At 43.4% G+C, this 26,823-nt stretch overlaps 2 protein-coding genes across 12 annotated transcripts in view; both read right to left on the reverse strand.

Moving 5' to 3' along the window:
* LOC147030298 (sentrin-specific protease 1-like) overlaps positions 1-1,042 on the reverse strand; it is a 147,741-nt gene extending 146,699 nt beyond the window's left edge. For 6 of the 11 annotated variants that reach the window (XR_015056297.1, XM_085874221.1, XM_085874216.1 and 3 more), the window contains exon 1: positions 768-986. Coding sequence is in view for 9 of the 11 variants with exons in the window: in XM_085874221.1 (XP_085730347.1) it covers positions 768-817 (50 nt within the window). In the remaining 2 variants the exon portion in view is untranslated. Of the gene's footprint in view, positions 1-637; positions 673-767 lie in introns of those variants that run through there. The other 5 variants (XM_085874218.1, XM_085874213.1, XM_085874217.1 and 2 more) reach the window with 3 other exon arrangements.
* A 14,231-nt stretch (positions 1,043-15,273) lies between these two features.
* LOC147030300 (transmembrane protein 106B-like) lies at positions 15,274-25,427 on the reverse strand. The gene is made up of 8 exons (XM_085874225.1): positions 25,196-25,427; positions 23,963-24,139; positions 23,792-23,855; positions 21,704-21,863; positions 17,829-17,969; positions 17,350-17,399; positions 17,162-17,215; positions 15,274-16,065 (listed from the first exon to the last, which is right to left on the reverse strand). Exons 2-8 carry the CDS (start codon positions 24,135-24,137, stop codon positions 15,936-15,938), a joined length of 774 nt encoding a protein of 257 aa, XP_085730351.1. The 5' UTR covers positions 24,138-24,139; positions 25,196-25,427; the 3' UTR covers positions 15,274-15,935.
* Between the last annotated feature and the right edge of the window lie 1,396 nt (positions 25,428-26,823).

Genomic DNA, 26,823 nt, shown 5'->3' on the forward strand with positions numbered 1-26,823 from the left:
ATATATATTTGTTTTAATGCATAACAAAACATGTAGGCATCCTGCGGGATTTTAAAAATGCGGATAAAAATGCCAAAACTCCATGGGGGAAGAGAGAACACAAGCAAAACCGAATTGACCGAGAGGGGAGCAGAGGGTTTGGGGACCAAATAACCAAAGGTCACCAAAGTTAAAAGTTGGGTCTGATATCAACAATGCATTTGACGAAAAGTTAAACTTCGTGGCTGTAAATTAATAACCAGTAATAATAGTTAAAGTAACTACCAATGCCGACTGACTCTTACTGTAATCACCCCCCCAAAATAAAACCAAAATCAAGATTTCTTACGTTTCAATAAATCAGTATTTATTCTTGTTGTAGTTGTCAATGACAGCAAGTGTTAACCGCTATAATAGTTACGGAATAACATACTCTTATCAATCAATGGATCACCAAACGACATAACATACAAGTGGGACAACTCGAGAGAACAAGCAAAAAGTTAATGGAGACGAACACAACAAGAGTGAACCGACGACAATACAAAGCGTATCAGTAAGTACAACACCGAATACAACAGACAATGTAGTATAAAATATGATCGTGAATATATTACAAAGTACAATAAGTGCCACAAGCACAGAGGAAGCTGCTCACTTGCAGTTTCCGCCCGTCATCGCGAAAGGCGCCAAATGCAAACGCCGATATCGCCTCACATAAGGTCGTTCGTTTTATTTCAAGTGCACGAAATGACGGACATGACTAGTCGAGACTACAGGCCTCTCACCTCTCAAAGCACCTCTTTCTCCGTCGAAGGATCGGAACCGATCCCGGCATGTCCGAGGAGTCAAGACCCGTATTCAGCGTCCGGACATCGTCGCCTACATTCGGCGAACGGCTAACGAAGGCCTGGTGGCGTGGGCTGCGCAGCGAAGTCCTTTACAAAGGTACAAGCTTTCTGGTTAGTGATCTACCAAGCGGTGAAGGGAAACGGATTTGCAAAAAAAAAAGGAAAAAAAAAAAAGGCCTAATGCTCGACTAGTACGGTAAACTGGGCCGACGATTCTTAACATCGAATGACGCCATTGGCTGGTTTGAGCTTACACATTGTAACCTCGTCTCCCATTGGTAGACGCTTGAAAACGGGGATATCGGATGTTTGTTGCACTATTTTATGATTACAGGAGATTCAAGTACACCGGTCGATAATTTCAGCAATGGCTGCAAGTATGTTTGATAAAATATGCGACGAAATAGCGTAAATCAAAGAAGGTACTTTGACGAGTACACCGCTGCTAACTACACCACCAAGAGCGACAAAAGCGCACAAATACTAAAAGGATGCAGTTTTGACAAATTTGACGTAAAAACAAAAAACGTGTATTATTTTACAGTAAATGACCGTGTAGTGCCTCGTGTTCGCGATTGGCGAGCACTAATCAAACAACGAAGGGTTAACGCCCAAACAGAAGCTTCACACTCAGTGGTGTACCAGGTGGTCTTGTCAATGTCACCCCCCCCCTTGTAAAATTGTGACCTTGCCTTTATGTGCAGCATATTAATTCGTATTCTTCCCCCCCCCCCTTCTTTTTCAGATCGAGTGAATACTACTGATGACCTTAAACAAGCAGAGACTTCCTCTTCATCGAATCACGAGACAAATGTTCCACAGAACATGGTGCACACCCCCATTGTCCTCTATAACGACAATAATGGAGAACAAACGGATCAATTGGACACTTAGAGACCGAGAGCTGGTCAAAGTTTAATCATAAACAAGTTCCTGAATGGTTTGATGCTCTTACTGTGTAACATTACCTTGACATCCAACAAAACCTGTTCCTTGAGTTGTGCATTTCTGGTGTTTGGAAGTGGCAGACCCTTAAAAAGACCCCAAAAAGCCTTTTTCGGAGATATTTTTGCACCCGATGCTGGTTATTATTTTTATGACATCTCCATTGGATTGCAAATGGAAAACACACTCGAAAGGAATGAAAATCATCGGCATTTGCAGATGAGAAAGTCCCTGATGGGGGTCCACGAAGGGTCTTGATCAGAAATTTGCAACTGAGGAACTTTTTTTTTGTTGCAAACTGCTCTATTCTAATGGCATGAAACAAAAATGCAACGGAAATTTCTGAAAAATAAAAAGAAAATTTCTGGCCTGGCACTTTTGGATAAGAAGGCCCCTTCGGCTTGAAGGGCCCACAAGAGTCCGTGTACCATTCCATTAGAACGTACGGCCAAACACGGAAGTGGCGGATTAGAGGAGAATTAACACGGAACTGAGTGTTTCATCAATTGAAAAAAAAATTCATCATAACAATCACACTTCAATGGCTTTGACCTAATCATTAATTGGAGGTGTAAGGTCTGTCTGTCTGTCTCTGTCTCTGTCTCTGTCTCTGTCTCTGTCTCTGTCTCTGTCTCTGTCTCTGTCTCTGTCTCTGTCTCTGTCTCTGTCTCTGTCTCTGTCTCTCTCTCTGTCTCTCTGTCTCTGTCTCTCTCTCTCTCTCTCTCATACGAGGTCCACCTAAAAAAGTAACGGGACCGACTTCACAGAAATTTTATGATTGAAATCACAGCTTGTCCCCTTCAGAATAGTTTCCCTCCAGTCTCACACACTTGTCCATCCTCTTTTTCCACGCTTCGATGCACCCCCGGAAGGCTTCTTCTGGAATCCTCCGGAGCTCTGTCATCACAGCCCTTTTGATTGCCTCCACATCAGGAAATCGGGTCGCCTGATCACCCCCTTGAGCTTGGGGAATAGGAAAAAATCACAAGGAGCCAAGTCTGGCGAATACGGGGGTTGCTCCAGAGTTGGAACGTTCCTCTCAACCAGAAACTATCGGATGCTCAGGGCACTGTGAGCAGGGGCGTTGTAATGGTGGAGCACCCAGGTGTTGTTCTCCCACAGATCCCTCCTCTTGTCCAAGACTGATCTTATGAGGTGCTGGAGGATCTCCTTGTACACCTATTGATTCACTGTTTGACCCTGTGATAGAAACTCGAAGTGGACGATGCCCTTGATGTCAAAAAACGCGATGAGCACCACCTTGACCTTCGACTTTGACATCCTTGCTTTCTTTGGTCTTGGTGATGTCAGACTTTTCCACTGACGACTCTGTCCTTTGGTCTCGGGATCGTATTCGAATATCCACGATTCAGCGCCAGTAATGACTCTGCCGAGCAGGTCTGGATCGTCCTCAAGGTGCTTGATAATGTCTTGACAGACAGTGACTTTGTTGTTTCTGGTCCTCGGCCAACAGCTTGGGGACAATCTTTGCGCACACCTTGCGCATATTGAGATTTTCAGTGATGATGCTCCAGACAGTGTCCTTGTTGATGGAAAGTTCTTCAGCAATCATCCGCACCGTGAGTCGACGATCTGCGAGCACCATCTGCTTCGCACGCTCGATGTTGTCCGCCGTTATGCTCGGTGAAGGTCTTACAGACCGTGGATCATCTTCAACCTCCTCTTGTCCCTCTTTGAACGTCTTGTGCCAGTCAAATGCACGTGTACGTGACATCGTTTCTTCCCCGTAGATATGCTGCAGCATTGCGAAGGATTCGGAAGGTGTTTTGCAAAGCTTGGCAAGAAACTTCAGATTGGCTCTCTGCTCACGACTCATAGCGCGACGACTCAGACTAGACAACGTGTAAAGCACGACCTGTAAAAAAAAATCACACAATGAGCACAGTCAACCATCACCAATCATATATATTGCTGGAATGTTGCGAAAGACTGTGACGCAACCTGTTCATTCAAGTTGTGTAAGTGGAGCACACAGCAGGCTCAGTCCCGTTACTTTTTAGACGGACCTCGTACATCTGATCTGAAGTACCAATGTTAATGCAATTCTAATTATTGTCATTTTATGTAATGCATAAGTGGGTTTCGAAGTCAACCATTACCTTCTATATACTCCATTAACACACACTGTATATGTTTTCAGACACGCCAGGTTTGGAGATATCCAGTCTTCCAAATACCCTGGACTCACTTACCACCGAACCACACGCTACTGAGACACCCGTGATGCAACCACCAGCTACACAACCACCCGCTATGGAATCACCCATATTGGAACCACCAGCTAAGGAGGCACCACCTACAAATATTGTCAAAGCAACACAATGCATCATTCATGTTTGTGCATCTGAAATCAAAAATCTAAAACCATTTACAGACCACAAGTGGTTTCATATTCTCAGCGCTTCTGAATCGAGAAAATCGTTCAAAAACTTCGATACGTCGAAATATCGCACCATCATTGCAGCTTTACCAGAATCCCCATCAGCACTTCAAGGCACATCAGCAAGAACATAGTAAGTGCTGCAAGAATTTCACTGCTATTCCTGTTCAGAAATGTACTCCATCCACTCCTCAGCAACCAGTTCAATTGAAACAGTTGAGTAGCCTTACATCAGTGATCACTGTCTACAAATCAATCAAATTTGGGGGATCTTTCCAAATGAATGCATATTTTGTGAGAAGTACGCGAAGCAGCGACCTGATGGAACCAAATAGTTCCAAGAAATTTTTAAACAAAACAAGCTGAACTAAGAATACGAGAGATTGTGAACACATTCACGTAAGCCAACGTACTCATGAAAATCGCGGGGGTAGATTTGATAGCGAAGGAAGCTAAGGTACTCTAGTTGTCGCTCTGAGAAGAACAAAGCGGCCGAACGACTTTCAAAGAAACTTGTTGCAATATCTGAAGAATCTTCTGACAAGAAGAATTTAAATGTCACCTTTGAAGAAATATGGACTCGGTAGTTCAAGACCAGAGCACCTCCGATCAATTTATGATTGATACGTTACAATTTGTGAGGACCTTGAAGTAAAGCCATCGGCAGGAAGCAACCGATACTTTGGTCAGCTATTGACAAAACGTTTCAGATCTCACTTGAAGCTCACCCTGAAAAGTAAAAAAGAGGGTTACTACAGTGCAACAACGGATTACGATTCTATCAAAGTGGTGTACGACTTCAAATGTTCTCCAGATGGGCAGGCAATGAGTTTAGCTCTTCATCGACAGAAATTGCTGAAAGATGTGGAGAAAGAACAACTGAGTGATCCATTGACAATAAAATCACTGAAGAAAGGCAAGGGTAAACCACCAGTGATATTGATGTCTCTGATGGCTGTGAACAAGTGGTCAATAGACATCTGGGTCGGGCCTGGGGAGTCATGGATTCACTGGATCATGGGGTGTGGCGCTGTCGGTACCTGTGCAGGACGAGAGTCTGGGTCTTCAGGTCCTTGGTGCTTCCAGTCTTGCTCTACAGATGTGAGACTTGGAATCTGACCAGGGATCTTAGACGGGGACTTAACTCCTTCGTTACCAGGTCTCTTCGTGGAATCCTTGGCTATCCCTGGTCAGACTTTGTGTCCACCGAGCGGTTGCTGAGAGAGACTCAAATGAGATTTGTTACCTGTGTAGTCCGTAGCGTCAGCTGCGGCTGTATGGACATGTGGCTCCTTTTACTGACACCGATCCTGCTCACCAGATTCTGTCACCAAGGGAGCCTCGTGAGTGGAGGAGGAAAATTGGCTGACTGCAGCAGGTTGATCAGCATCTTAAGGAAACTGGGATGGGCCAGGCATCTGCTTGGGGGATGGCCAAACGGAGGACCCTGGAGTCAGGCAGAAAGTGGATGCAGCAACGTGCTGCTTTGGCGCATGCTCCCATACATGACCTGACCTGATTACGCAGCCGTATTCTCACGTAATGGTGGGGGGGAGGGGGAGACTGTACAACATTGTTACGTAGGATATGAATGGTGCATCAACATGCATTCAAATTACTAGCATTTGGAGCACCGAGTGATAAGACAATCGAGACACTGCAGGATTATACATTCAAATTGTATGGTGCAAAGAAGAAGATGCGGCTCAACATGTGGCAATACTGGGTATTTGAAAGAGCATTTGGACCAAAAGACAGGTCAAAACCATTTGACAAAATGATGGGTGTTGATGTGAGCATCATCCTACTTTGTGAAGCTGAAATCAGACAAAAGATCCATCGATCGTGCTTTGTGGCCAGAATGTGGCATACCGCAGACAGTGACAACATCAATGCGAGACTGCACTTCAGTTGAGAACTACAAAATGAAGCGTACATCTACATCCCGTTGGATGGACCACAAGTTCCAGGTATATTCCTCTGCGTAATTTGCACTCAGCTGATAGCAACGGATCAGGTATGTGGAATTTCTGTGCTTTATGAATAAATTACTTTATCTTTCTCTTTAGGTACTGTTGTACCTTCAACATTTCCAAAGGATGACGAGGACTCCGAAGATGAGGATGATGTTCCGCATGTGGTTTTCATGAATGATGATGACTATCACATGGATAGTGATACAGACATAGTCAAACGGAAGACCAAGAAGGAACCCAAAAAAAGTAAAGAGCAAAGACGAAGTCATCAGGATGGACCTGGATAAGATTCGGGTTTCAGCCGCTACTCCCCTTCCCTCAAACCCATCCAGGCGCAGCCAAATGAGCCTTCCAGAAAAAATTCTGTAAGAATTGACTTCTCCTGAAAGATAAATAATGAAAGAGGAATAGAGAGTAAAAGGGATGAAAGAGAAGGAAAAGCAAGAATTAAAGAGAATAAAGAGAATTGTGAAAAAAAAATTGAAAGAAGTGTGAAAGGAACAAAGAACAAAAATGTTGGGAAGAACCTGGTCAGATAGATTTCAGAAGTTACTCCCCAGGCTCAAACGCAGCAACATGTACAAACTACCAGAGGTCCATTTACACAGTCACATAGAGGATTGAGATCTGGTTTGTTTGGATAATTCATTGAGGAAGACCGGAAGACCAATCCTTTTGCATCTTCAGATGCGTCGGGCTGCTGAAGCAGTTTCCCAGGCTATTGGGAAAAATCCTGGACAGGTTGCCACTCCGATGCAGTAATTCGTTGAACGACATATTAATTCACTGAGTAATAATATACAAAATGATTTTTCTTCATTGCCCGACTTTTCGCTTTTTCTGTTGGTGGACTTTTGTCATCGGCTTTGCAGCGCACCTCTGTCCTTGGTTCAGGCGTGTCCTGCAGTCTGTCCTCAGTTTAGGGCCCTGTCACACCTTGACGTTTTAGCCAGCAATGGCAACGTATAAAAATGTATGTAAAACGTTGGCGTGTGCTGAAATTTTGATGTTTTTTTAAAGTTTTGGACGTATTCATAACGAGTTGGACGTATGCATAACGTATTAGTAACGTACACAGAACGTTTTAATCACATATCGATAACTTAGACCAACGAATGCTTAGCGTGTTATCGGCGTTCACAACCTATGCCCAACGATAGTCTAACGTATGCATCGCGCGCTGCACGTATCGCCGACGAACTTGTGGCGTAGCCTGTTAAAAAGCTGCCGCACGCCGATTTAAATCATAACCGCCTGAGAATTGGAAGTGTCAACATCGCAGTCACACCTTGATTAATGCCGACGTCTGAAAAATTTGTCTAAAACGCTGGCACACGTCGAATACGTCATGGGTAGGTTGTGTATACATTAAAAGCACGCTGAAAAACACTGCCACACGTCGTAATACGCCTTGTATGTCGTGAAATTTCAAGCATGCTGAAAATTTTACGACGTACTCGCCGTATGGCTCACACGTTCCACCACGCTGTGAATAAGTTGTAGGCACGATATGCGATCGTTGACACACGTCGACACAAGTTCCTTGTAAGTTACTCATAAGTCGAAACACGTCGAGGTAAAGGCCCAGTCACACCTTGACGTTTTAGCCAGCGATGGCAACGTATTAAAATGTATGTAAAACGCTGGCTTACGTTGAACTTTTGATGTTTTTTTTAAAGATTCGGACGTATTCATAGCGACTTGGTCTTATGCATAACATATTAGTAATGGACACAGAACGTTTCGTTGTGTTATAGATAACTTATACCAACGAATGCTGAACCTGTTGTTGGCCTACACAACCGATGCCCAACGATAGTCTAACTTCGGCATAGCGCGTTGCACGCATCGCCAATGATGTCGTGACGTAGCCTATTAAAAGGCTGACGCACAATGATTCCAATCATAACTGCCGTAGAAATGGAAGTGTCAACATCGCGGTCACACCTTGGCGATCTTGCCAGCGTATGCCGACCTAAGAAAAATGTGTCTAAAACGTTGGGGGCACGTCGAATATGGTATGAGTAAGTTTGGTATACGTGAGTAGAACGCTAAAGTACGCTATCATACGTCGTAGTAAGTAGAGAACGTCAAGAAATTTTAAACATGTTCAAAATTTTACGACGTACTCGGCGTATGACACACGTTCCGCATGCGATGGGGATAAGTTTTACACACAATATGTGGACACTTACACACGTCCACAAACGCTACTTATAAGCTACTCATAAGTCGAAACATGTCGCGGTAATGTCTTTTTTACGCGAAACTTATTTCTAACTTATGTTTGACGTGCTTTGAACCAATTCTTTACGTAGTCCCAACACACATCGACGTATGTACACGTATTCCAATGACGTCTTCCGGTCGACAAAAAAAAAAAAAATTAACGTGTTTCTTGGTTACAACTGCCATATAAAGACGTGTTCCCAGCGGTTTTGGGAATTGGTATATAAAAATGGTGTTCATAAAAGGGGAACCTAACAGTGTTTTCGAGTCCTTTTTGAGTCGATGTCCATGTCAGCAGTAACAGTATCAGTATCAGTATCAGTATTAGTATTAGTATTAGTATTAGTATTAGTTTGTTCATGTTGGCAGTAGTAGGTGAGTGTGAGGGGGAGGGTGTGGGTTATGATGGATCGTCCTTGCGTCCGCGTGTCCACGGGTAGGTTCATAGGCTGCCACTCAATGATTTAAATGGCTGCATCTCCACTATTGAAAGTAGACGCTTGCGCTCAACAATTGGATTTTTTTTACACTCAACGACTTTTAAAACGGTACCACTCAGCTATTTTCATTGTTTACAATGAACGATTTAAATTTCTGTCACTCGCCTTTGTTTTTTGACGCTGGGGTTTGGAAATTTGAAGCGTTTCTTCTGAACGTGTTAAAACGCTCAAACTCGACTATTTTAAATAGACGCTGCCGATGGACAATTGGAATCATCGAAACCAACCTAGACATCGAAGTGTGAACATCCTCGTCATGCCGAAGAAAAGTTTGAAGAATGCTGCAAATAAGTGTCCTGGCCGTGGCCGTGGATGCTGACGCAAGGACGATCCATTATACCGACGTCTTTCAGCCTATGAGTAACTTAAAAGTAACGTCTGTCGACGTGTGGCAACGATCGTGTAACGTGCCAACAACACGTTAATCATAGGTTAGAAATAAGTTTCGGGTACGCTAAACATTACCTCGGCGTGTCTCAACTTATGATTAACTTACAAGTAGCATGTGTTGACGTCTGTCAACGATCGCAGACCGTGCATACAACTTGTGGCCAGCGTAGTGGAACGTGTGAGTCATACGCCGGCATACGTCGTGAAATTTCAAGCATGAAAAAATTTGAGGACAACCAAAAAGTACAACGTTTAAAACCAACGTACAACGACGTATGGCAGTGTTTTTCAGCGTGCTCTCAATGTTATCAAAACTTACCCATAACGTATTCAACGTGTGCCAGCGTTTTAGAAAAAATATTCAAAAATCGGCATACGTTGGCTAAAACGTCAAGGTGTGACCGGGCCTTAATGTTTTGCATACCTGGAACTTATTTTCTCCATCAAGGCACGTTTTCTTTTTTCTCCTTGGCTCCGTGAAGGCACGTGACGAAATATCTGAAGTTGTTGTTGTTTTTTTTTTAGTCTATCACGGATTTTAAAATAAATTCGGACATTTGCTTTTAAGTTTCGACGTCGACGTGACAATATCCTCAAACAGAAAATATTCACAGAGGAGGAACGAAGAATAAGACGAGCAAACTGAAGAGGCAATCGGACGTGACGTAACGGCACGTGAGGAAATATCGGAAGTTGGTGTTGGTTTTTTTTAAACGCTGCCAATACACCATTATACGGTAGCTGTAAATTTGAAACACGTTCAGTAAGTTATGTAGTCGTCCGGAAGACGTCAATCAAATACGTCTACATACGTCAATATGCATTGGAGGTACGTTACTCATAGATTCAAAGCACGTTACTCAGGTTAGAAATGAGTTTTGGGTACGCTAAGCATTACCTCGACGTGTTTTGACTTATGAGTAACTTACAAGTAACGTGCCCCGATGTGTGTCAACGATCGCATAACGTGCCTCGACGTGTGTCAACGATCGTGTAACGCACCTACAACACGTTACTCATAGGTTATAAATAAGTTTCAGGTTCGCTAATCATTACCTCGACGTGTTTCGACTTTTGAGTAACTTACAAGTAACGTGTATCAACGATCGTATAACGTGCCTACAACTTATTCCCAGCGTAGTGGAACGTGTGTCATGCTAAAACGTGTGTCATGCTAAAAATTTCAAGCATGCTAAAATTTGCGGACAACCGCAAAGTACAACGATGAAAGCCAGCGTACTACGACGTATGGCAGTGTTTTTCAGCGTGCTCTTTACGTATACAAAACTTACCCATAACGTATTCGACGTGTGCCAGCGTTTTAGAGAAATTTTTCATAAATCGGCATACGCTGACTAAATCGTCAAGGTGTGACAGCCCCTTTAGCAGTGCACTGGTCTGTCTTCAGTTTAGCGGCACACTTTTCTTTTAGGAAAAAGTGACTTCATATCTTTAGGTACAGTTGTTAAATTTTTCAGCATAATAAATATCAAATCTTGAAGAACAGTCTTTCTCTATGCCCTCACAGCTTTTGATTCTGCAGGTAGAGTGTCACAAGTGTGATTTTTGATCCCTTCAAGCCTAAGGGGCCTTATTATCCGAAAGTGCCGGATGAGAAAGTTTCTTAAGCTGCATTTTTGTTTCATACCATTAGAATAGAGCAGTTTGCAATAAAAAAAATTTCTCGGGTACAAATTTCTGATAAAGACCCTTTATGGACCCTTATAAAGGTCCTTCTTGTCTGCAAATGTCGATGATTTTCATTTCTTACGCGTGTATTTTGTATTCAGTATCCAATGTGGATGTCATAAAATAATAATCAGCCTCGGGCGCAAATATTTCCGAAAAATGGTTTTAAGGGTCTTGTTAAGGTCTACCACTTCTAAATGCTGGAAATGTGCAACTCAAGAAATGTGTTTTGTTGGATGTCAAGGTAATGGAACACGATTGATGGGCATCAAACCTTTCGGTCACGAGTTTATGATGAAACTTTGAGCAGCTTCTCAGTCTATTAAGGCTTGTGTCATACAGTAAAAGATTACTCCAAATGTGTGGTATAACTTGTGGAACCCTTCAGTGTTGTCAGCTAAAATGATATTTCGTATGCTGCCTTTGGCTCCTGGTTACATCATTTTCTGGGGGTACGGCTGTGTCTCTGATGCAGTGCCCCTGTTACCATGAAGCTGGTACTCATTTTACTGACCTCGGAAGGGTGACAAGCCGAGTCATCCCACCTGGTGTTATTTCAACAGCACGACAGGGGCTCAAACCCAAGACCCGATGACTTTAAGCCAGCTACCTTAACCATTAATCCAACACCAGGCTTAGCTAATATGAGAAAAGGCAATGGTACAATCTTTACAAGGGGAGACAAGACATTGTGGCCACCCTGCACAATGGTTAGTGTCTACTCTGAGTCTGGGAGGTCAGCAGTTCAAATCCTCACAAAATCATATTAAAACTAGGAGGGCACTCCGTAGAGTGCATACCTCCGCCACAAAATGCCTGATCCACGAGAACATATCGGGCCCAATATATTTTAGAAATATCATGCTATACAGTACTATATCATTTTGGCCCTATCTCTCAATGCTGAAGAATCACTTAAAAAAATCAAAGCATTCTCGTATCCAGATCTGGATTCAGATCTTCACCAAAATCGAATCAATTCGTCCTCGCCTCACACCCAGCCTGCCCACCAAGTCTCGTCCGAATCTGTCCACAACTTGAGATATCATGCAGTATCGTTTTTGGCCCCATCTCTCAACGGTGAAGAATCACTTTTAAAAAATCTAGTTGCCAGATCCGGATCTTCACCAAAATCTAATCGTTCGTCCTTGTCACACCGAACCTGTCCACAAAATTTCATCCAGATCCGTCCACAACTTTTTGAGATATCCTGCACACAAACAAACAAGAAGGTGTTGTACAGAGCACGATAATTGTAAAATCCATAGAAACAAATTTGACCTAAAAAAATAATTGGCTAGTTGAATTCAATGACCAAAAAAATAATTGGCTAGTTGAATTCAATGAACAAATATGCAACTCCTCTTCAAATTTCAAGTGCATCGGATGAAAATTAACAATTTTAGAAATTCGGCCGATGTTAACCTTTTGGCCCATGTGGACCTCCAAAATATTTTGCTAGTTGAATTCAGTGACCTGAAATATAAATGCTCTTCAAATTTCAAGTCAATCGGGTGAAATTGAGGATTTCAGATATTTGACAAATTTGTTGACTTTTTAACCTCAAACAATAGGCTTATTGCTTCTTCCAAACTCTCCCATGTGGTGAAGTTTCGTGAAGATCGGTTTAAAATTGTGACCTGTAGGCGATAGACTGACAGAATAACAAAATCCACTCACCAATATGCTTGAAAAATAGAAGATTTTGCAAGTAACAAAAAAACAGACAGAAAGAGGTGAAAACATAACCTCCTTCACCTTCGGTGGCGGAGGTAAAAAAAAAAAAAACCCCTTCAAAATGGTATGTGCTTCTTCTTTCCATGACAGTTATTTAAAAGGGACATCAACCTTCATGTCAAGAACATCATCCAGAGGAACTTTTTACAGAATGATCCTGAAACTGTCTCTACTTTCCCACAACTGCCTTTAATCTCCAAGCAGGACAGAAATGTGAGAAATTCCCTGGTTAAAGGACGATTACCCTTTGACCTCCCACCAGGAACATTCAAGTGTTCATGGAGTCCCTGCAACACCACCTCTTTCATCAAGACGACCACCTCAATCTCAGGATTCATAGCAGTATCAAATTCATGGATCACTTTTGACGGCATCTTCATGAACGTGATTTATGGAATCGCATACACTCTGCAAGACTTGCGTCGGTGAAACGGAGTGTTCGCTTCTGTAAACAATAGCTCGATGTACGAACCAACAGCACAGACGTCTGCAAGCTGATTGCTCGACACTTCAACCTTCCCAGACACTTGTTCAATCACACGGCAGTCTGGTATTTCGCTCCGTTTCAGCACCATGGATAGTCCTAAACAAAGAGCCTTATCTTCAGAAGCAGCAACCTACCCCTCTCTATGGGATCAAGCACTTTTCATTCATTTTGATCTATCTATTCTCTTCAATCTTTTCCCCTTTTGTTTCACTTTACCTCTTTTTATCTATCTTACCTCTCATTTTTTTCCCTCTTCTCACTGCCCTTCACCTCTCCATTGGTTTATTTTTTTTTTCTTCAAATTGTCATTTACTGTTTCATTGTATTATAATTATCACTTTTAAAAGTTGTTTTACTTTATCTCGTTTCCTTCTGTCACGTCTGTTCCCACCCAGTCCTATTGACTTAACTCCTAAACCCCAACCCTGCCTCCCTGTAAAAATAAGTCATTCCCATCACATGTTCCCTGACTCTCCCACCCTATAATCAGCTCTCACCCCTTTCCCCATTTATCTTGCTCTGATGAAGGGTTAATGCCTGAAACGTCAGCTTCTCCTCACTTACCATGGCAGTTAGAATACCCCAATTAACATCCTGTCGATTTCATCCATCAGTTCCAACCAGACTAACTAGCCTCGCTTCATTGCCGTACGAAGCAAGTATAAAGTCACATGATCACACAACAAAAGGTGTGACAGCAACAGAGCAACCTTTGCCATTTACAAGAGAAGTGTGCTGAAAGTACACATCGACAGTCAACGACAGCGCTACATTAAACTACAGGGTGCCCCACAGAAAACCAGGAAATTTGGTACAGTTTATTTAAAACCAGAGTTGGTGTCAAAGCCACCCAATGCTCGCCTGTTTATACATTTATCGTTTTTAAAAGACTCGTCTACTAATTAATATTTTTTATAAAGCATTGCAGTGAAGTCTGATCCAAATAATTTTAAAGCAATATATGTATTTGTATATTGTAATCAGTAACAAAAGCGCAAGTGAGCACAATATATGCCCGAACAAGAAGGTATATACAGAATTGTGCTATTACATGTAAAACAGCATCCTGGTTGCCATGGCAACCACTTTAGAAGACGAACGTATGTGGCGACACACCGTCTCCACAGTCTGTACCTATGCACCAAATATAAAACGTGAAAGTTGATAACTTTGGGAGTTAGAGTACGGACAGGAACGGATGGAAAACAGCATCCTGGTTGCCATGGCAACCACTTTAGATGACAAACGTATGTCGCGACACACCATCTCCACAGTCTGTACCTATGTACCAAATATGAAACGTTAAAGTTTAAAACTTTGGGAGTTAGAGTGCGGACAGGAACGGACGGACAGACAGACAGACGACCGGTATCATATAATACGCCCAGATATTATATATATATATATATATATATATATATATATATATATATATATATATATATATATATATATATATATATATATATATATATATATATATATATATATATATATATATATATCGAGCGTATAAAAAAGTGTGGTGGATAAAAACATTAGAAAGGAAAAAATAACTTGCACCAAAAACTTTAACATTTTCACGCTCACGCCGGGGGTATCGCTATAGCTCTCTGTTCTTCGAACAGGCGAGCTAACAAAACAAAAGCAAACTTAGATGTCGTGTAAAACAAAGATACACTTTATTATATGTTAGTTTATTGATATGGTAAAATACGGCAAAATAAATCTCAAATTTCCTGGTTTTCTGTGGGGCACCCTGTAGTATACACAAATTATCAGGGATGCCTCTTCATGGTGGTTGTACCCCCCAACGCAAGTCAGGGGCCAAATTTTCCCCATTCTTAAGTGCCGTAGGCTTGTTCGAGACAACTGTCCGGGGTGATAAAACAACAACACTACATACATATTCAGCGAGCTAGTGCATTACAGCAAATAGTATGCAGCTATCAAAACTCTTGGAAGAGTTGAAAAATGATTGTCAATATCGTATTATCTTGGACAAAAAAAAGAAGAAACCTTTGTAAAACAGTAAGCATACAATCGATGGCCATGGTTTGAAACAAAATAACTGTACACAAAAGAAAAATCACACAACCAGAAATTTTTATTCATAATCTTCATTTGTAGACAAGAGGGGGACAGATAACGTTTTAAATTAAACGTTCATATACCCAGAATGATGGCCAAGGCCTAAACCAAAATGGACAATTTCAAATGTGGAAGTTAAGGTGACACAAATCTTGTTAAAAAATTAAATTAAAAAAAACCATGAAGGAAGGAAGAAGCAGGAATGTGCAAAAGCAATTTAAAAGAGCAAGCATCCGAGAGAGGAAAAACATCTAAAGATGCAAAGCCACAAATATCAGGGAAGAATGTAAAATCGACAATCACAAATGTTGAGAAACGTTTACACGGGTCACTCTGCATTAACAAAAAATAATAATATTGAAACATAATCATTTTCCCACAGCAAGTAAATTTCTGACTCCAAATTAACAAGCATATAGGATAAAGTGCATGCACAACAATCACAGCAGGAAACACGAAGTTGAAACTTCACAACTCCTACGGGGGGAAGTTAGATAATCCTATTTTAATTTGGAGAAAAATGTGATTACAAAGTGGCATCAAAATGACACTTGTCCAAGCACAATTATTGCTGCATATCTAAATGGAGAACCATGTTGTCTCGGATGCAAGTTTTCCCCGGACGTCAAGCGGGGCCATGCTGCCGTAGCACTGCCTGAACTATTCAGCGGATGACAGTATGAGCTGTTGCCCTCCGGTGTACGTCAAATTGGCTCCGCAGTCCACATAGTGGTATGACTGCACAGAGTCCTGCTCTATGTGCCCAAAGTATGTCGAAGTCACAGATGCCCTAGGCATGGGAGAGGAACGTTAGTGGTAGCTGATTCATGGAAGAACACCGACTCAGATGTTTCACCCTTACAATTACTCCTTGAAGGCCATGTTGTCAAATTAAACACACAAGGTCAGCAATTTTAAGTATGAGAAGCACATTTTCCAAGTGGAAAACTTATGGATGCAAACATCACTAAATGGCGGTTAGAATGGCAATCCTCTTCGATTTGGTTAGACCGACACGTACTCTGTTTCTCCATCGGAGCAGTGCCCCCAGCCTCCATCCCTCCACCATCCCCGCCTCCCCTGAGGGCTTTGCTCTGTGCTCCAAGTGTCAATTACCTTTTTATTGAGGGCTCTTTCAATTTGGCAGACAGGTTGCTAGCCTGTCAAGGCAGAGATTAAGAAGATCTTGGAGGTTGCTTGAGGCATCAGGCTCCAAGGTCAGAAACATAGTCCCGACGGTGTGCACAATCAAACACGACGTGGGCAAACTAAATAGAAAATAAATAAAGGGGGAAGGTCACGTCAAGCTTCATGCCCATCTGTCTTTTGTGGCCGTCACTTCATTAAGACATCAAGCCCAATTTAATGGATCATACCAAATTACTATCCATTTGATAGCCTCCTCAAAGGCAGCCCTCCCAGGACTGCATCGCAGCAATGCCACATTCCCAAACTTCCAGCCCCACATCAGCTTGACATTTGCCAATAACGACTCCAGAGTCCACAGCCTAGGGGCCACGGCCTTTGGGTCCGAGACTTCCCCGAGGCCAAATTACTCAAATAAAATATTCAAGATGCACCCGGACAATGCTAAGCCCATCAAGAACCTGCCAGAGCTCAGACGTCACTTGGGAAAAGGGTTGTGGTTATTAAATCCAACACTATATATTCCCATCTTATCTATATCTTCAGCACAGGAACCCTGTGAGCTTCCATCTCGACTGCACACTACTCACCACTCATTCCTTTGTCATTTAATCAATGCTTTTCCAAATCGTAAAATTTACCTCCGATCCTCATTCTTCCCCATATTTGGCATATATCCTTCTGCATGTCTCGACACTTCAAAAATCGGATCACATATGCAAGGGTAATGACATACTCACTGGATAAGAACCACAATGTTATGAACCTTGATAGTAGGAAGTTTGCAGTATTTCCTGCAGGGTCAAAAGCAGTTAGCTTTGTAGCAACAAGGCCTCAAATATGCAAGAATGATCAAGATAAAAGAAGTGAAATGATTCATGCAAGGCACAACAATGGCGCGGGGAAAAAAACAGGTTAAATAACTTACTGAACATAGACCAGGTCAGCACCTAATTCTGTGCTGACTGTGAAGTACACCTGATGGAAAAAAAAAGGAAGGAGGGGGAAGAGATTACAAAGGAAATAAAAAGACTCAAAAGCTAATGAACCATCCGTTTATCTTTTCCATAGTGGGTGTGTATTCTTCCTGCAAGCTTCAACCTTGGGCAGAAGTTATATTTGGAGTAAAGTTCCCAGGATGCATTGCAGCAACATATATGATCTAAGACTTGAAACCAGTGGCTCAAAAATAAATACTTCACAAGAACAAAGCATTTGTGCTGGGATATCCATTCAGTATGGAGCAAAGTTAACCCCACAACACAATAAATATGGAGGGAGATTTGGAACATGATCAGAGCTCTTGTGACAAACACTTTGTGAAAATGAGGTAGCTCAGGTTAGGTGTACCCTTGTAGAAAAGACTAATGTGTCTTTTAATAGCACGTTAGTCACCTGCCAACATACCTGTGTAGTGCCAAGTGGCTGAATCTTTGTGACGTTGTTAATTTGTGCTGTGCCAAGTACGGTCTTCACGTATTGCACATGGGACGTCACATTGGTCACACTAACAGAGTAATAGTTGTTGTTGGTGATATTGAGAGAACTCTGTGGCATAAAAAAAGCACCACGTGGTTCACAGCATGGGTTCGTGAGAGAGACGCAACAGTTACAATTGTAAACAGTCAAAGTTTAACACGGCAATGTGACGTGAACAACCATTTACTACTTATGCCATAAAAAGTTACAATCTTATCCAAGATGAACACAATTCTCCATTAGAGAGAAACATCCCTCGAAAGACAGCATTTTTGGGTGACGTCGCCATTGCTGTCCAAAACCAAATATCTAGCGAAAGTTCGACCATCCCATGTTCAAGAGAAACTTGTGCCATCGGTATCTGTTATAAGATTTCAAAATGAAATGCATGCGAGTTACATGTACAAATACAATCCAAAATCAAATCTCTCTAACACTATTTTTCCAATGACAATTTTAGCACCCATGACATTCTGTGTTTCACAATGCAACTCTTCCAGACATAGAATGTGTGTGTGTGTGTGTGTGTGTGTGTGTGTGTGTGTGTGTGTGTGTGTGTGTGTGTGTGTGTGTGTGTGTGTGTGTGTGTGTGTGTGTGTGTGTGTTGCTTCGATTTTTATTTGATTCCACAACCCTTGAACAATGGGTTCGGTCATGGGCATCAACCCCCCCCCCCATTCATCGTGACCATACTCTGTGCAGAGGGTTGGTGCTGCCAAAGCAGTCTCCTTGGCTAATGGGCACAATCCTGGATGGGTCGCCACTCCGACACAGGATACCAGCAAGCTGGCACTCATTTTGCCGACTTCGGAAGGACAACAAGCAGAGTCAACCCCACCTGGTGTTAATTCAACACCCGAGTAGGATTTGAACTCAGAATCCTTGGATCCCAAGCCAACCACCCTAACCATTATGACAACACCAGGCATAATTTCCCGATAATGTACTGGTAAATCCATTCATCCATATAACATTATTTGTAGATTCAGGAAGTCTCTGATGCCAAGTCAGACATGACAGGAGCTATTTAGGGGGGAGGAGGGGGGGGGTGGGTGGAGGAGAGGGAAGTGGAAATAAATTTCAAAAGGCCAACTACATATTATAGACACAAAACGGCAAAGATTTCAAATTCAATTCCCATGTGTGTTTCTTGCCCCGAAACACATTTTAATATGCAGAACACCAACTGATCTGAAAATAAACCCAAAAATGGAGATCTCTTGTCCAACTCAATGTGGAAAGAAATCCACAGACTGCAAAGCTATTACACTCCCACTTCCTGGCCCTGCCCACCCCCTTCTGCACAATCCCCCCAACCAGCAAGATAGGTGTCAAACAACAAAAGCATCGCCACAAATTTCAGGCTCAAAACAAATCTCAGGCTGCTAGACATTAATCCATACAATGTACAATCGTTGTGTTTAAAAATACTGAGTGAAAACATCAACCAGATCGATATACCACCTATATTCGGGTTCATCCACTGTTCAACATTTTCCTTTTATATAATGGGAGCAGATTGTACAGGTATTACAATCGATTCTGATGTGAGAGAGCACAGTGCTCCTTGGCACCAAAGGATTGAGTAGTTATAATGTGCCACACAAATAGACACACACAGTCTGCCTACAAGTCATGCGCAATCAACTAAGGCGCTGCTGTTATGAGCACCAGTGAGAAGCAAAGCCACAGTAATTCAATGCACTTTAATTAGAGCTTTAATTTGAGATGAAACGGTATCAGAAACGTGACTTACCAAATAATGTATTGCAAAATAGAGTTCAGTGAATTACCGGGGTGTACGCAGACGACGTCATTGTACCCTTGTGTGTTACATATGGTTATATGTGGGACATACACAACAAAGCAGACAATGGCTGCTTGCTTCCAAGCTCACACAACAAATTTTAATTGATGTATCAATATTTACATCTTCGATTTGGTAAATTCGATTTACATCAATATTTACATCAAGCCTGGTGTTGGCGCAGTGGTTAGGGCAGCGGCTTGGGACCTAAAAGATCCCGAGTTCAAGCCCCGTTGGACCACTGAATTAATACACCAGGGGGTTGACTCAGCCTGTCATCCTTCCGAGGTCAGCGAAATGAGTACCAGTATACTGGGCCGGTGTATACCCCGGTTAAAATAGGTGTACCAGATCCCTGTGTCGCAAGAGGTGACCAGGGTTGTGTCAGGAAGGGCATCCGGTGTAAAACATGTGCCAAATCACTATGCTGATCAAATGGATGATCCGCTGTGGCGACCCCTAACGGGAGCAGCCGAAAGAAGAAGAAGAAGAAGAAGAAGAAGAAGAGTATCAATATTTACATCACAAATATAATAATAATCATTAAACTCGGCATAGACAAGGACAGAAAGTATATAACACGTCAATGTCACTCATTTACCCATTCTTATGTCAATGTCACTCAACCCCCTCCAGAACCCCCCATTATTTTTTTTCATATTTACATTCATTTTGATTTGTTGTTTCATATGCAACCTGTGGATGATAGTTGCATCATTTCAGGAAGCACGGCAGTGCCCCGATGCAGTGCCCTCGTTACCAGTAAGCTGGCACTCATTTTGCCGATCTCAGAAGGATGACAGGCTGAGTCAACCGACCTGGTGTTATTTCAACGGTGAAAAGGGGCTCAAACTCATGATTCCAAGATCTCAAGCCGCTCACCTTAACCATTAAGCCAACACCAGGCTTATTAATTTTGATTGACTGAATGAGACAAAATAAGGGAAATGTACCAACTGACACGTAACAAATATTCCCTTAAAAAATTGGTAAGTTGAAACAAATCAGTCAAATGCATAATCTATCTCTCACACTGTGGAGCAGCACTCTGTACAAACATCATCATGACTTCAGCTCCACAATCCCAAAATCAACCACCACACCAACTCCACAAATAAATAACCCACTACACCAACTCCACAAATAAAGAACCCATCACACCAATTCCATAAACACCGAAATCACCCAGCACACCAACTCCCCAAATCAGCCAGCACACCGACTCCCCAAATCACCCAGCACACCAACTCCCCAGGTCACCTCACCCAGCACACCAACTCCCCAGATCACCCAGCACACCAACTCCCCAAATCACCCAGCACACCAACTCCCCAGATCACCCAGCACACCAACTCCCCAAATCACCCAGCACACCAACTCCCCAGATCACCCAGCACACCAACTCCCCAGATCACCCAGCACACCAACTCCCCAGATCACCCAGCACACCAACTCCCCAAATCACCCAGCACACCAACTCCCCAAATCACCCAGCACACCAACTCCCCAAATCACCCAGCACACCAACTCCCCAAATCACCCAGCACACCAACTCCCCAAATCACCCAGCACACCAACTGCCCAAATCACCCAGCACACCAACTCCCCAAATCACCCAGCACACCAACTCCCCAAATCACCCAGCACACCAAATCACCCAGCACACCAAATCACCCAGCATACCAAATCACCCAGCACACCAACTCCCCAAATCACCAAGCACACCAACTCCCCAAATCACCAAGCACACCAACTCCCCAGATCACCCAGCACACCAACTCCCCAAATCACCCAGCACACCTACTCCCCAAATCACCCAGCACACCAACTCCCCAAATCACCCAGCACACCAACTCCCCAAATCACCCAGCACACCAACTCCCAAGATCACCCAGCACACCAACTCCCCAAATCACCCAGCATACCAACTCCCCAAATCACCCAATTCCCCAAATCACCCACTGACATTTCCCCCCATTTCTTGAGCACCACATACCGTAATGTTGATGTGCATGATTGTTTGTTTCTTATCCATCCAGACAATAACTGACTTGATTCCATTACTAGCGACGTCCACCGAGCGTGGGAACAGGAAGAAGACGATGTGGCTCGAAATGAGAAGACAGATGATCACAGAGATGGCCACATATAGTTTCCTACAAAATAACACACAAGTATGATAAGCACCAACACAAACAACGGCAAGTACCACTACAAATAAAGCCAGGTTTATATTGCCAGGACAAAATAATCCCATATCTTCAAAAATATTCAATAGCAAGGACATGAATTGCTACAAAGAACACATATTTATTATGCAAACACAGGGTGGGTGGGGGACAGGGGGCTGAAGCGAAAATGAAAAATAAAAAAGGGAACAGAATGGGGACTAAAAGGAACATAGGGGAGTATCGTATGAATGGGGACAAAAGGGACACAAGTTTGGGAGAAAATTGGGCAAAGGGAAATGGTGGCAGGAGAAAGGGAGAGGGGAAGGGAAGAGGATGAGTGGGGAGGGGTGGGCTCAAATGTAACACAAGGGGAGGGGGGGTAGTTTAAAATCCTATCACATCATAAATGGATGACCTCAAAGTAAATATCAGACTATAATACATGGCGTAAAGTACAAGCTGTGCCCTTGTTTGTAACAATGCGGGAAACAGGTGCATTGTGACACAGGCAGGGTGCACGAGACTGGTATTGTCACCACTTTTATTTGCAATATTAAAAAAAAAAAAAAATACACATATATATATATATATATATATATATATATATATATATATATATATATATATATATATATATATATATATATATATATATATATATATATATATATATATATATACCCGTGGGGGACTGATGGTTATTTCAACAGGTGGGGTGAAAATCAGCGATTGGGAGGGAGGGGTCATGTCCCCCTTTCTGAAGTGGTACAGTCATGCGGAGCACAACTTTAGTTAACGGCATGATCCTACGTTTCTTGAAGAGTTGAGTCTGCATCTGGCCCTGGGTTTTTGAGAAGATATTAAAAAACAAAATTACCTGAAATTGAGGTGATACTCCCCTTTTCAGCTTCTGAAAGGGGCAGGTCCGGATGGGAAGCAAAACCCCATGAGAAGTAAATGTTCTGATGTATCACACCAAATTTGGTCCATATCGATCATGTTGTTTGTGAGGAAAATATGTTTTGGTGAATACGAGGGATTGGGGGAGGGAAGCCACAGCCCCCTTTTCAGGGAAGATACAGCCATGAGGAGCACAATTTAAGGTTAGGTCATGGTCCCAATGCCACATGGTGAGTTTGGTCTGGACCTGGATTATTTAGATTACCTATCCGCTATTTTTACAGAAGAATCGTGAGATGGTGGATTAAACATTGTTTCGTCGCTTTCAATTTTAACCTTGCTCTTAAACAGTGAAAACGTTGTTAAGAATAGGAAGGAAAAGGAGATGACAGACTTGGGGTTGAGGAGGAGAGGAGGTGAGGACTTGGGGCCGGGGAGGCGGGAAGTGAGGACTTGAGGCCGGGGAGGGGGAGGTGAGGACTTGGGGCCGGGGAGGCGGGAAGTGAGGACTTGAGGCCGGGGAGGGGGAGGTGAGGACTTGGGGCCGGGGAGGCGGGAAGTGAGGACTTGAGGCCGGGGAGGGGGAGGTGAGGACTTGAGGCCGGGGAGTGGGAGGTGAGGACTTGGGGCCGGGGAGAGGGAGGTGAGGACTTGGGGCCGGGGAGAGGGAGGTGAGGACTTGGGGCCGGGAGGGGGAGTTGAGGACTTGGGGCCAGGGAGGGGAGTTGAGGACTTGGGGCCGGGGAGGGGGAGTTGAGGACTTGGGGCCGGGGAGGTGGGGGAGGTGAGGACTTGAGGCCGGGGAGGAGAGAGGTGAGGGCTTGGGGCCGGGGAGGGGGGGAGGTGAGAACTTGGGGTTGGGGGAGGGGGATTGATTTAAATCAATAACATCTTTCATGAGTAGATAACTGGACAATATGAAGTCACATTTTACATCACACGAAATTTCCACGGGTACCTGCTAATTAATAATCATGATTTTTGATTCACATGAGGTCTTCGGAAGTACATACGTGCGACGGGGTTTCAGTCTCTGGTCACTGTACGGGATGAGTGCCACCAGCTGATTCTCTTGTTCTGCAAGCAAAAGGTAAACAAAGGTAAGTGCCACAGCATACAAGTGCAGGCTCCAAGTGGGTCATTCAAAATGGTCATGAGGCCTTGCATAAATGAAGGTATCTAACCGCGGGGGATGCGCCCAGTTCCTTGGCACGTGGGGCAGGTAACGCTGTCACGACCTGTAAACTCCACATATGGGAACTGAGCAATGTCTGCCGTCCCCTCCTGCACAGAATCAACCTCTACCAACTTGGTGTGGGAGACTCCTTTCCTCAGGTTACATGAGGAGAGCGACCCCATCGCTGTGGAAACAGAAAGTGTATGTAACCCCAACAACTGGTACTGCGATTTCTGTCAACCACAGTATTTTAAAGATGAACCTTTGTCTTCATGGGGCAATCGGCCCTGATACATGGTCAGAACTGAGGAGGAGGAAGTATGTACGACACCAAGTAGGGATGAGGTACAAGTTGAGGGTTGAGGGAGGGGAAAGGAAGGAGACCGGTGAGTGAAAATAAATTGTTGAGAGGAACACAGAGGAACACAGAGAGACATACACAGAGACACACGGAGAGAGACACATACACAGAGACACACGGAGAGAGACATACACAGAGACACACGGAGAGACACATACACAGAGACACACGGAGAGAGACAGACAGACATAGAAACAGAGAGACAGACACAGAGACACACGGAGAGAGACAGACATACACAGAGACACACGGAGAGAGACAGACAGACATTGAAACAGAGAGACATACACAGAGACACACGGAGAGAGACAGACAGACATAGAAACAGAGAGACATACACAGAGACACACGGAGAGAGACAGACATACACAGAGACACACGGAGAGAGACAGACAGACATAGAGACACAGAGAGACATACACAGAGACACACGGAGAGAGACAGACAGACATAGAGACAGAGAGACATACACAGAGACACACGGAGAGAGACAGACAGACATAGAGACATACACAGAGAGACAGACAGACATAGAGACATACACAGAGAGACAGACAGACATAGAGACATACACAGAGAGACAGACAGACATAGAGACGGAGAGAGACAGACAGACATAGAGACGGAGAGAGACAGACAGACATAGAGACGGAGAGAGACAGACAGACATAGAGACGGAGAGAGACAGACAGACATAGAGACGGAGAGAGACAGACAGACATAGAGACGGAGAGAGACAGACAGACATAGAGACACAGAGAGACATACACAGACACACGGAGAGAGACAGACAGACATAGAGACACAGAGAGACATACACAGAGAGACACGGAGAGAGACAGACAGACATAGAGACACAGAGAGAGACAGAGGCCTAACCTTCCTTTCAATCTGACGAAACTCGACGCAAGCTCTTTGACTCGTGGATATCTCGTCAAAAGACGAGTGAATATAAAACTGTAAGTTACGGTACGTTACGAAAACCAAGCGTAAAGTTCGTGTTGAAGGAATAAAACAAAAACCCTTTAATCCGAGAAAAACATCAAAATCCCATCCGCCTGAAAAACAAACAATCCGCTCCAACGAGTGGATGACGTCACGGGAACCCTGCAGGTGTCGCTGTCCACTGTACAAGATTCACGTTTGGATATCGCTTCATCACAATGGGGATAATTCTTCGTTTCATCACAATGGGGATAATTCTTCGTTTCATCACAATGGGGATAATTCTTCGTTTCATCACAATGGGGATAATTCTTCGCTTCGTGATTGTAAATTCAAATGTTTTTGTTATTCTATTGTCGTACAAGTCTTTAAACAATGTTCAACAATGGCATGATTACTGAGGCTGTGTTCAGGTTTATGTTGGCTTGGTTTTAATACTTGGTTTACAGCGAACGCAGTGAGCTTCATACTTAACGCGTGCACGTGAGAGAATAGGAAGGAAACAACAAAAAAAAAAAAACACAACAACAACAACAACAACAACAACAACAACACAATACCCCTGGCTATTTGGAATCCGTGTCGTTGGCTATGACTTTTTGCGTCCGGTTGTTGTTAAATGCTGTGCGGTGTATAAACACGATTGGGTTATATTTCTATCTTGTGAATATTACTTAACACATGCACATGATAGAATAGGAAACAACAACAACAACACAATACCCTGGCAATTGTGAATCCGTGTCGTTGGCAAGTATACAGTTGTGAACACGTTATAGGTAGTCAGAAGCAAATGTAAGAAGAATTCTACGTTCGCTTCCAGGCTTTGCCTATTCCATATAATATTATTATGGAATAGGCAAAGCCGAGAAGCGAATGTAGAATTCTTCTTACATTCGCTTCTGACTTTACATAAAACTTGTTCACAACTGTATACTTGCCAACTATACCGTGGGACGTGTAAGCGCCGCATGCTTTATTTTTTTTTTTTTTTTTTTTTTTGTATACCTTGGTCGAGGCTCGTATGAGAGCGAACACACAACTCACAGCAAGGAGGCATGAGACAAGAGGGGCGGGAGTGGAAGGGACAAAACATTGGGGAACAGACACAGGTGAACTGTGGAAGGGAGAGGGATGGGGATGGGACGGGGAACATGGCGAGGAGAAGATGGACATTACAGGGACTTTCAGGAAGGAAAGCAGGAGAATTGAAGGAAGTGGGCTTGGGTGGATTATCGGGGTAGAAAAGATCGAGGATTTGGATGGGGGAAGATAAGAGGTGGTGGTGAACAGCTGTTTTGAAAGCCTGGAGGGAAGAATGGGAAAGAATAGAGTGAGGAAGTTTATTCCAAAGGCGGGAAAAAGAGGAATGAAAGAGTGAAGATGAGCAGTGATTCGTGATTTTGGTAGTTTTACCAGAAGGGGGTTGTTGGCGGACCTTGAGCGCCCTGTGGAAATGTGGTTGGGACAAATCGCAGAGAGAGCAGGGGGGGCAAGGCTGGAGAGGAGTCGGTAGAAGACAGAAAGACCACCGACCAACCTACGGTGATTGAGTGAGAGGC

This window comes from Eptatretus burgeri, chromosome 3 (assembly GCF_056783735.1).
Source record: "Eptatretus burgeri isolate ZD-2024b chromosome 3, Ebu_testis_v1, whole genome shotgun sequence".
In the NCBI taxonomy this organism is placed as follows: Eukaryota; Metazoa; Chordata; class Myxini; order Myxiniformes; family Myxinidae; genus Eptatretus; species Eptatretus burgeri.